The sequence below is a fragment of the Mauremys reevesii genome, linkage group 24, assembly GCF_016161935.1.
Source record: "Mauremys reevesii isolate NIE-2019 linkage group 24, ASM1616193v1, whole genome shotgun sequence".
Taxonomy (NCBI): domain Eukaryota; kingdom Metazoa; phylum Chordata; order Testudines; family Geoemydidae; genus Mauremys; species Mauremys reevesii.
Window position 1 is genome coordinate 19,176,580 of NC_052646.1, and position 11,516 is coordinate 19,188,095.

Sequence of the window (11,516 nt, forward strand, 5' to 3'; positions counted from 1 at the left end):
CTTGAAAAATGGCACTCTGCAACGGGAGCAGGGGTGGTGTTTGTAATGCAAATTTGGGGTCATTTGGTTTCCATGATACAGGCTTCCCCTCCCCGCTGCATGTGCTGATGGTTATAATGTTCTCAGTGTACACAGAGGGGAAATAGCAAAGAGGCCGAATTTCAGGAAACAACAAGCCCGGACGGCCCTTAAGAACAGCTACACAACAGGACTGAGGGGCCAGTGCGGCCATATTGCAAAAGTGAGTCCGCTCCTCAAGCTGTTCACACCTGTGTTTAATAGCAGTTCACACCTCTGCAAGGTTCGTCTTCCACCAGAAACGGAGGGTGAGTAATACCCACGTTGAGCTGACACAAGGGGGCCTAGAGACACAGCCACTGCTCTTTTGATCTAGAAAGGGAGATGTTTGTGTTCTTGTTTCTATTATCACCTTTGACCTGGTGTCTTCAGCCACAACGGGGCTGAATTGGGACCACTGCTGGCATGTAAGTCCTGTGCCAATAACTGATTCTTCGGGTCTCTGTTTATTCCAAAAAATTGTGAGGGGGGCACTTATTTGGAGATGACCTCAAATTAATATTTTTGGCCAATGAAAAGTGGGAGGGGGGATAGTTTCAGTACAAACAAAATGGGTTTTTTTGGTGAGCTTTGATTTTACATATTTTAAATAAAATTGAAGCACATTTCAAGACAAAGCCATTTTGAAAAAGAAAAAAAAATTCATTTGAAAATGTCAGATTTTTGGTGATTGAGCAAAACAATCTGGCAAATTTTATACTAATTTGTGAAATGTTTTGATGTTACTATGTTTGCTCTAACTGCTAGAGACCACTGCCCTCCCAGAGCTGGGGATTGAACCGAGGAGTCCTTGCTCCTAGACCCGCCCCGCCCCAAGCTACCCTGCTAGACTCCACTCACCTCCCAGAGGCAGAAGAACCTGAGAACTCTGAAGCAAAGTCAACAGAGCTACACTGATTTACACTGGCTGAGGATCTGCCCAGTTCACTCCATGCCCTACTGCCTTACGGGCTTAATATTCCAAAATAATTGGTGATTATTTGTTATGCTTCTCTTTTGAGGGCATTTCCGAGATGAACACGGTGACGGGGCACGACTCACCACTGCGGTGCATCCTGCTGGCAGTCCAGGGAATTAGCGCTGTGCCCTCTTCTGGTGGTGTCTTTCCTGCTGTCACCTCTGTTCCTGGACCCACATCACTCCCAGGACCACGGCCTCCTCCTTCAGTGACACTGCCCCCTGGCTGTGCCACACTCTATGTCCCTCACCACCTTCCAGAGGGACCTGTAGTCTACAGTCCGGCCACTCCCTTCAGTGGCAAACTGCAGTCCACGGTCTAGCCACTTCCTTCAGGGCTCCAGCACCCTCTGTGCCCTTGTGTCAAGGCCTCAGTCTGCTGATCTCTGCAGCCTGCCAGGAGCTGCTTTTAGCTCCCTAGGTCTCTGCCTGCAGCACTGTTCTGCCTAGGGGGCTTGCTGCCCTCCTCCTGCAAGGCAGTGAGTCCTCCTCCCTTCTCCGGCTCCAGGGAGTGATTCCCACTGCTCTGTTCTGCAGCCCTCCATGTACACGTGATTCCAGGTAGTTTGGACTCAAAGCGGAGAATGTTCTCAATTCCAGATGTTCTGCCCCAAGGGCTCTGGCTTGTAACAGGCTCCAGCTTCCATAGTTTTTTTTTTTTAATGGAGTGGCTTGTAACCCAGGAGTTTCTAGAACTAGGCACAAATCTAGAATTCACAGGATCCTACTGTTTTTTTTCAAACATACAGGTGTTTGGAGACCTTGAAGTCCTAGACCATGCCAGATCTGATTGGGTTTCAAAACATTGTCACACCTAGAATTCAAGAGGTTTCAGAACTAGCCAAATAACTAGAACTTGTGTGGTACTAGTGTGTGTGTGTGTGTGTGTGTGTGTGCGCGCGCACGCGTATAGGTAGATTGTCCTAAATATAAAGGGAAGGGTAACAACCTTTATGTATGCAGTAACATAAGTCCCTCCTGGCCAGAGGTACAGAATCACTTTACCTGTAAGGGATGAAAAAGCTCAAATAACCTGGTTGGCCCTGACCAAAAGGACCAATAAGGAAAGAAGATACTTTCAAATCAGGGCAAGGTGGGGGAAGAGCTTTTTTTGTGTGTGTGCTCTCTTTGTTTGTTCCCTTTCTGGACAGAGAGAGAGAGACACCAAGCAGGTAAAACATCTCCTGAAAACATACCTGAAATGAAATATCTAAAATTACAGAAGCTGTAAGTAAAGGTAAGGAAATGTGTTAGATTATATTTTGTTTTAGCTTGTGAATTTTCCCCACGCTAAAATGGAGTTTTATTCCTCTTTTTTGTAACTTTGAAGCTGAGCCTAGAGGAGGAATCCTCTGTGTTTTAAATCTTTTTATTTACCCTGTAAAGTTACCTTCCGAACTGATTTTGCAGGTGTGATTCTTTGACTATTTTTTGTAAATAAAATTCTTCTTTTAAGAACCTGATTGATTTTCAGTGTCCTAAAAACCCAGGGGTTTGGTCTATGCTCAATTTGTAAACAATTGGTTAGTATATTTTTCTCAAACCTCCCCAGGAAAGGAGTGACGGGACTTGGGAGGATATTTTGAGGAAACAGGGACTCGAAGTGGCCCTTTTTCCTGGATTTTTGTCTAAATCACTTGGTGGTGGCAGCAATACCATCCAAGGACAAGGAAAGGATTTGTGCCTTGGGGAAGTTTTAACCTAAGCTGATAGAAATGAGCTTAGGGCGTCTTTCATGCAGGTCCCCACATCTGTATCCCAGAGTTCAGAGTGGGGAGGGAACCCTGAAATAGATATAGATAAGATAGATATAAACCCAATAGTACCCCATCAGTTCTAGATATTTGAGTGGTTCTTGAACCTCTTGAGATCTACGTCTGACAAGTTTTTTAAAACCCAAACTCGTCCTATGTCAGCTAGGACATCATACATGAGGTTGGAAACTAAGATGTTCTGGACCACATCGGACCTATTGGGTTTTAAAATCTTGGCAGACCTAGAACCCAAAGGTTCAAGAACCAGCCAAACATCAAGAACTCATAGAATCCTATCGGCTTTTGTAACATACGTGGGGATTGAAAACATTATGTCTAAATCTAGGCCAGATCAGATCACATTCAAAACACAGACAGAGCTGGGACCCAGGATTCCTAGAATCTATGAGATCCTATTTAATTTTGAATCAGCAAGAGGTGGTAACTGTCACGGTTGTCAGTCTTGTTTTGTTCGAACAGTAAAACACACATGTCTAACTTACCTACAGCCTCCACCCTGAGCTGGTGGCCTATGCAGGCCTGGCTTCCTCAGACACCCCAATGGGCCCTAGGTAACAACTGGTGCACCACCCTGACAACATCTGCCTGTTCTCTGGATAGATTCAGAGATTCCAAGGCCAGAAGGAGCATGGTGCTCCCCTACTCTGACCTCATTCAGAACTTCCTTGGTTGGAACTAGAGCAGATCTCTTAGAAAAACACCCAGTCCTGCCTTAAAAATTGCCAGTGATGGAGAATCCAGCAGGCAGGTCTTTTCAAGTCTTTACTGTCCATTGGATCTGCTGGCCCACAGCCTTGACCAAAGATTTATAACTTGGCTGGAGCTGAGTGGTGGAGTCTTCTTGGTTACTTGGATGTTACTTCTTCACCACCCTGAAGGGAATATGGTTTATCTGGAGCCGTTCTTTGTCCTGCCAGCTTCTTTTCCTTATTGGCCACTCTTAAGCTAAGCCAGAGCCTCCACACACTAAGAATCCCAGTGACCGGGCAGGTGTAGACAGGAACAGAGTTATAAAGCAGGATGTGAGCAGGTAGGTGAGGTTCAGATGGAAGGACAAGAGGGAGGTCACCATCATCCTCATATTCAGGCCCAAAACCCACAGGCAGAGCCCACAGCCACCCACCCCCAAAAGGGGTTCCCACATGCAGCTGTCACTTGATTTCCCTTCCCGACCAGCTGGGGGTTGCTCCCATTGGCTGCCGGGCTGGTGGGAAGGCAGAGGTACAGTGAGGGGTCAGGTTGGATGGGAAGGCAGAGGTGCCATGAGGGGTCAGGCCAGTCAGGAAGGCGGAAGGGCCGTGAGACCCTAAGGAGGAGCGGGAAGAACACAAAGGGGATTGGAGGAGACAGAAGAGGGGAAGGGTGAGAGAGAGACAGACGTGTGCAGCCCATGCCCTAGCAGTGAGAAACACGGCATTTCATTCTCCTCTCTGCACAAAGTCATTAGTCTGCAGCCACACACAGGGTAGAACCAGAATCCTAGATCCCAGCACCTATACCCTCCAATCTAACTCAGTACACACCACTCCCCTCCCAGAGCCACGGCCAGAACCCAGGAGTCCTGAGTCCCAGCCCCGCCAAGCTAACCCTTTGGACCACATTCTCCTCCCAGAGCTGGGAACAGAACCACTGGTTTCTGATAAACCACACAGACCTGCTCTAACCACTGGACCCCACTGCCTTCTCCTAACCAGGGATAGTACCCAGGAATCCTGGCTCCCAGCCCCTTCCCCCCCCAACCCCTAGACATCACTCCCCTCGGAATTCAACCTTGGTCTCATGTACCATGACATTGAGGGCTGTTTTCCCAGTAGCGCTGGGTTCCCTATGGGGTTCTCAGGGTCCCGGTTCTCAGGATGGGGACTGTGTAACGAACACTCTGGGGAGGGCTGGGTGTGACTGAGATTTTATCTAGAACAGGAAGGGGCAGGATGTCACATGAGTTGTCTCACCCAGGGATGGACCCACATGTAGATAACACAGGACCCCTCACGGCTATTGACCTGCTCTAACCCCTAGGCCCCACCCCCCTCCCAGAGCTGGGGACAGAACCCAGGGTCCTTACTCCCAGCCGCCCCCTGCGCTAGTCCATTAGACTCCATTCATCTCTCAGAGCTGGGGACAGAACCCAGGGGTCCTTACTGTCAGTGTCCCCACCCCCCACCCCTCCCCACACTCCAAACCACTAGACTTTCCCAATCCTTGCCTGGGAATTGCATCATTTGTGACTTAGATGTTGTTGTGAGCTAACAGAGCTGGGTTATTTTTGGGTCATGGCAGCCCAGCACCCAAGGAGTTGTGCAAAATACAGGCCCTTCCTCTTCATGGGGCACGCCTCAATAGTTGAGCTGCTGGCCAAGCATCTAGTGCATTAGAGAGGAGGGGCTGGGAACCAGGACTCCTGGGTTCTATGCCAGGCTCTGGGAGGGGAGTGGGGCTAGTTTCAAAGCAATGGTTGTTGCTTAGGTGGTTTCTCTGCTAAGACAGTGTCCAATGATCATTTCCGTTCATAGTTTGCAGCTTGTGGATCTCAGAGAGCAGGTGGGGGTGGAGCATGTAGAAGACACAGAGTTAAGAGGAGTGAACTCAACACACAGGGGAGGGCTCTGGGGTGCAGAGGACAGACACACGGATGCTTTGCTGGCCAAACACACGCCATCTGAGGCTCTCTCTGCGCTGGGGCTGTGTTTCCACCACCCGTCACCCAGGTGAGTAGAGACAATGAGCAGAGGGACCTGTGTTGGGTCTAAAGGGGATTTTCCTTGCTAAGGCCCCCTAGAAGCCACAGAAATTTGCTATTGTAAAGGCAAACCAGTGGGACTCTCTGCCCCTGGGTATCCATGGGGATAGATTATGAAACTCCCTGCCACTGAGTAAGAGTGGGGTTAGCCTGGGAGACTCCCTGCCACTGGGTATCAGTGGGGTTAGCCTCTGAGACTCCCTACCACTGGGTATCAGTGGGGTTAGCCTGGGGGACTCCCTGCCACTGGGTATCAGTGGGGTTAGCCTCTGAGACTCCCTACCACTGGGTATCAGTGGGGTTAGCCTGGGGGACTCCCTGCCACTGGGTATCAGTGGGGTTAGCCTCTGAGACTCTCTGCCACTGGGTATCAGTGGGGTTAGCCTGGGGGACTCCCTGCCACTGGGTATCAGTGGGGTTAGCCTCTGAGACTCCCTGCCACTGGGTACCGTGGGGTTCCCATGGGGCACTCAATAGACAGAGGTAGTAGGTGAGGTCTGTGACGTGGGTAAATTTTCCCTCCTTATTTCATGTTAGTCCGACGAGCCGCTCCCCATTTACGAAGCTTTCAACCAGACTCCTGTACCCCTTCTCCTGCGTACTCCTAAGTTTTCCCTCACTTAAAAACAACTTGCTCACAAAATCAGACGTAACAATATAACAGTGTCACAGCCACACTATTACTGAGCAATTGCTACTTTCTCATTTTTTCCATATATTTGTAAATGAATTGGAATATAAATGTTGTACTTACATTTCAGTGTATAGTGTATAGAGCAGTATAAATAATTACATGAAATTGTAGTTTGTACTGACTACACTCGTGCTTTTTATGTAGCCTGTAAAACTAGGCAAATATCTAGATGGGTTGATGTACCCCCTGACAGACCTCTGTGTACCCCCAGGATACACGCACCCCTGACTGAGAACCTCTGCTCTAAGCCACAAGACCTCACTTTCTCTTCCCACAGCCCAGAAGTTCTGACCTCCACCCCATTCCCAGAGCTGGGGTTAGAAACCAGGAGTCCTGGCTCCCAGGCAGCCCTTCTCTAACCATTAGGCCAGTCTGCAGAGCACAGAGGACTCCATGCTAACAAGCCCGTGAGGGGTGCAGTCCCTGACAGTGGCAATAGCCCAGAGGACCCTGCTGCAGGGCTGGCAGCAGGGCTGTGGGAAAGAGAAGCAGCTCGGTGGATCGAGGCTTCCTGTGTTACAGTGAGGTGAGAAGGACCATGCACGCTCTCGAGTCAGGGTGTAGCAGCAGTTCCTGTGACAAGCAGATGAGCACAAGAGATGGGGTGGGGGAGGGGTGGCTTTTTCTTCCTGTAGCAGTAAGTTGCACTCGCACCAGCTAAGAGTCAACAGCACTGATCCTCACCTAACTGAGTAGGCCTGATGCCCTGCCCTGGGGCAGATTAGAGCTGGCCACCCTAGGGGGGAAAGGCCCCAGGGCCCATTCCCTGCTCCCCTGAGCCAGCCAGATGTTCAGATCACAGCTACGTGGTATTCTCTGCATAGCTGCATATTTGATCTACTAGAGTGTCCCCTTCACCACTCCCCCCATGTCTGCTACCCCCTGGTCCTTCCCTAATGCTCACAGCTCTATTCTGTAGCAGTGAGTTCCACCAGCTTTAGCCCACTTCCTGGGAATATCCAGCCTGGATATCCTGGAGGACCAGAGGGTGCCCAGCGAGGTCCTCTCCAATGTTACCTTCCTAACCCACTCTGGTATTTCTCCCTTCTTCTCTTCCACTCTCCCTTTTTGCCTTCACTGTCATCCCTTCCAACCCCTCTTCTGTCTCTTCCCAGGGCACAGTGGAACAAGATATCATGGCACTCCCACCAACCACAGCGGCAAATTTCAACAAGACCGCGGAGATCATGAAGACCTCTCACCTGGCCTCTGCTCTGTTGCTCTTCATCACCTTCCTGGTGGGTGTGGCGGGGAATGGGCTGTACGTGTGGGTGCTGGGGATGAAGATGAGGAGGACGGTGACCACACTCTGGTTCCTTCACCTGGTCTCCTGCTACCTGCTTTTCACCCTGCTGATCCCCTTCTTCGCCATCTATGTCCTCCTGGATTTCAACTGGGTCTTTGGTATGGCCATGTGCAAGCTTCTCAATGCCTTCATTTCCATGGGCATGTTCTCCTCTGTTTTCCTTCTCACACTCATCAGTCTGGACCGCTACACTCTCATTCACCATCCCATTTGGTCCCGGAATCACCGCACCGTGCCCCGGGCTTGGAAGCTGATTGTGGGTGTGTGGCTGGCCTCCTTTGGTCTCAGTGCTCCCTACCTGGCTTTCCGGGAGACCCATGTGGTTGACGGGGGCAGAATCATCTGCATCAACAATTACGCCCTCTCCACAGACTGGAACAGAGCCAAGCCGCGGGACCTGGGCAGACAGGTCCACCTGGCCATCTTCATGGTCCGGTTCCTGCTGGGCTTCCTGCTGCCTTTCTGCACCATCGTGGGATGCTATATCCGCGTGGGCCTGAAGATGAAGGATAAGAAGCTGGCGTGGGCTGGGAAGCCTTTCAAGGTCATGGTAGCCGCGGTGGTTTCCTTCTTCCTCGGCTGGCTTCCCTACCACCTCTACCATGGCTTGAAGCTCTACAAGAAGGAGGTGCCAGAGTCGGTGACAGGTGTCCTCTTGGTCATTCACACCTTGACATCCTGCTTCAATGCCTCCTTCTCCCCCATCCTTTACCTCTTCGTAGGGGAGAAGTTCTGGCAGGTCTTCAGGACGTCTCTTCTCACTCTCGTCAAAGCAGCGTTTATCGATGATCTCGGAAGCAGTGGCTCCGAGTCTAGTGGAAGACACGGGTCAGAAGTTGAGAACATAAGAAAAGAGACGGTCTGAAGGTGCCCAGACTTAGGGAGAGTTGAAAACTTGGCATCCCCGTTGTTCCTAAATTTCTGCTGTTTCCTAAACCTGATGGGTTCGATGTATCTCAATGTTTATAAACCCCTCAGTGTCCCTGGGTTCTAGATTCCCTGCTGTCTCTCTCTCAATTTTTTCAAACTCAGTGGGTCACCAGTGGCACCAGATTGCTAGCCAGCTCCAGAACCCTGCTAGTTTTAAGTCTCTCAATGTGTTCTAACCTAACTGACTCTTGGATTGTGCATCTCTAGCTGGTTCCGGAATCTCATGTACTGTCAGCCATTCAATAGGTTCAAACTCAAAGTCTGTTGAGTTTAGGTCCCTGACTGGATCTAGGACATCACTGGATTCTAGAGTGTTTTCAGACCACATAGAATCCAGCAGGTTCCAGATTATCTGCTAAAACATTAATCTTGCTTCTAGATTTCCAAATGTTTTTTAATCCATTAGGTGTGATATATTATAGAAGAGTCTGTGTATTACTATAGCGATATCTAGCTCTTCTCCAGTGCTTGTCATCAGTAGATATCAAAGAACTTTACCAAGGAGGTCAGGAGCAGTCTTCCAGTTTTTACAAATGGGGAAACTGAGGCATAGAGTGGGGCAGTGACTTGGCCAACTTCACCCAGCAGGCCAATCGCAGAACTGGAACAAACGCAGGTCTCCTACATCCCAGCTGAGGTTTTTTTCCATTTCATATCTTTACACACTTAGCTCTCTGGGACTGGATCTATTTTTTTGCTATGTGTTTGTAGATTGTGTAGCACAGCGGGGTCCTGGGCCAGGACTGGGGCTCCCAGCACTAAAGAAATAAAAATTAAGAATAATGATTCCCAGGTTTTCCTTGAACTGCATAGTTTCTGTAAAAATTGTTTGGCAGCTTTGACATAATTTACAAACACAATGTGACCCAATCACTGGGATATTTAGTGTGGGGAGGCTCTGGCTTAATTTCAGAGTGGCTGATAAGGAAAACAAGCCGGCAGAATAAAGAGCTACTCCAGAGAAACCACCTGCCCATGAACACTTCAGGGTGGTGAAGAGGTAAGGTCCAAGCTAATAATAATGACGTTGTATGGAATGTGGGTGATCATTCATAATATTATGGAAACGAAATTACAATGAAACATACCAGATATGCCATGTAAGGTATCAGTGGAAAAGTTATCATTTGATAAATAAGATAATCTTGTTTATGTGTATGCATACTCTTTGTATCATGAGTTGTAAATATATGTGTTATATTGATATCTCAAACCTGTGCTTTGACACCCCCAGACAGATTACATCAGCACTATCCAGCCCGTTGGATGGCTCATCAAGAACTGGCTGGCAGTGTTGTATTTTGGGTAAGATCCGAACCCCCTTTGGGGATCAGAAGAACATTTTGTACAGTGAATGGAATTTTAAGTAACTTCTCACTGTACTGGACCTATTTGCTGATTGGGAGCCTAAGACTGGAATGCAATAAAAGTGGCTATGGGATTTCTTTCTTTCTTTCTTTCTTTCTTTCTTGCTTCTTGATGAGCAGTGTGGCAGATCTGGAGCACAGCTTGTTCCTGGTGGGTGAATCTAACTACAGTGTTAATCACCAGCTTTGGGACAATCTGCTCTCCTTTTTGCAGCCCACCCTGATCTAGGCTTTTTCAACGTGAGCTGCCCTGTGCACCTCTGGTCCCAGGTTACAGAAACTGTGAAGATCTCACTTGCCAGCTCTAGCTAAGTTACAAAATCTTGTCCAAGCCTGGGGTCCAGCACATCCAAAAGATGATAAAGTGTTAAAAAGATCACCCCGGTCGATTCTCTATCACTGCAATTTTAAAAGCAGGACTGGATGGTATTTCTACCAGGTCTGCTCTAGTTCAACTAAGGATTAATTCAGAGATGTTCTGCAGTGGGTCAGACTAGAGGACCACCATGCTGCTTCTGGCCTTGGAATCTCTGGTTCCATCCAGAGGTCAGGCAGATGTTGTTGGGGTGCTGTACCAGTTATCAGCTGGACCCACTGGGGTATCTGAGGAAGCCAGGCCTGTGTGGGCCACCACCCCCGGGTGGAGGGCTGTAGGTAAGTTAGACATGCACATAGCTCCTCTGTTTTAAAAAATCTTTTTCCATTGCTACTGTTCAGATGAAACAAGACTGCCAAACATGACAAATACCACCTCTCGCTGATTCAGAATTCAATAGGATCTCATGGATTCCAGGAATCCTGGCCTGTTCTTAACCTCTTTGGTTCCAGGTCTGTCAGTGTTTTTACTGCGATCCGATCTGATGTAGGCTAGATTTAGACATCATGTTTTCCAAGCCATTTTAAGTTTCCAAAGCCAATAGGATCCTGTACATTCTAGATATTTGCTTGGTTTTTGAACCTCTTGGGTTCTAGATCTGCCAAGATTTTAAAACCCAAAAATATCCTATGTGCTCTTGAGCATCTTAGTTTCCAACCTCATATACGATATCCTAGACCACATAGGATCAGTTTGGGTTTTAATTGTTTTTTTGTCAGAGCAAGAACCCAAGTGTTGCAATAATCACTCAAATGTCTAGAACTCCTGGGGTACTATTGTGTTTTTAAATGTGTGTATGTGTGTGTATACATATACTCATATAAGTAAATATATATATATATATATATATATATATATATATATATATATATATATATATACACAAACAATAGTACCACATTAATTCTGGATATTAGCCTAGTTCTTAAACCTCTTGAGTTCTAGGTATGACAATGTCTTGAAACCCAATGAGATCTGACATGGTCTAGTACCTGAAGGGTTCCAAGCATATGGAATCACGTACTGACTTGAAACACTTTCCAACAGGCCTGATGTTCACAAAGGGTTCACCTCCTTCTTCTGGAAAACTGGGCCTCTTTAATTGTGTCCATTTGGGAAACACCCCAAAGTAGAAACATAACAAATAATCACCAATTATTTGGAATATTAAGCCTGTAAGGCAGTAGGGCATGGAGCAAACAGGCCAGATCCTCAGCCAGTGTAAATCAGTGTAGATCTGTTGACCTCACTTCAGAGTTCTTGGGCTCTTCTCCTGCCACTGGGAGATGAGTA

General features: G+C 48.0%; 1 protein-coding gene across 1 annotated transcript; it reads left to right on the plus strand.

Moving 5' to 3' along the window:
- The first annotated feature begins 5,234 nt into the window (after positions 1 to 5,234).
- LOC120390593 (probable G-protein coupled receptor 33) lies at positions 5,235 to 8,765 on the plus strand. Its single transcript, XM_039513327.1, has 3 exons — positions 5,235 to 5,518; positions 6,522 to 6,588; positions 7,360 to 8,765. The coding sequence occupies exons 1-3, from the start codon at positions 5,304 to 5,306 to the stop codon at positions 8,413 to 8,415; spliced, it is 1,338 nt and encodes a 445-aa protein (XP_039369261.1). The 5' UTR covers positions 5,235 to 5,303; the 3' UTR covers positions 8,416 to 8,765.
- Positions 8,766 to 11,516: the final 2,751 nt, after the last annotated feature.

What these genes read in the sequence shown, in the direction of transcription:
- LOC120390593 (XM_039513327.1), top strand. Translation starts at nt 5,304, where the DNA reads ATGATCATTTCCGTTCATAGTTTGCAGCTTGTGGATCTCAGAGAGCAG. An exon ending in TTCCACCACCCGTCACCCAG is followed by an intron (nt 5,519 to 6,521) that starts GTGAGTAGAGAC and finishes CTCTTCCCACAG; the next exon opens with CCCAGAAGTTCTGACCTCCA. An exon ending in CCAGGAGTCCTGGCTCCCAG is followed by an intron (nt 6,589 to 7,359) that starts GCAGCCCTTCTC and finishes GTCTCTTCCCAG; the next exon opens with GGCACAGTGGAACAAGATAT.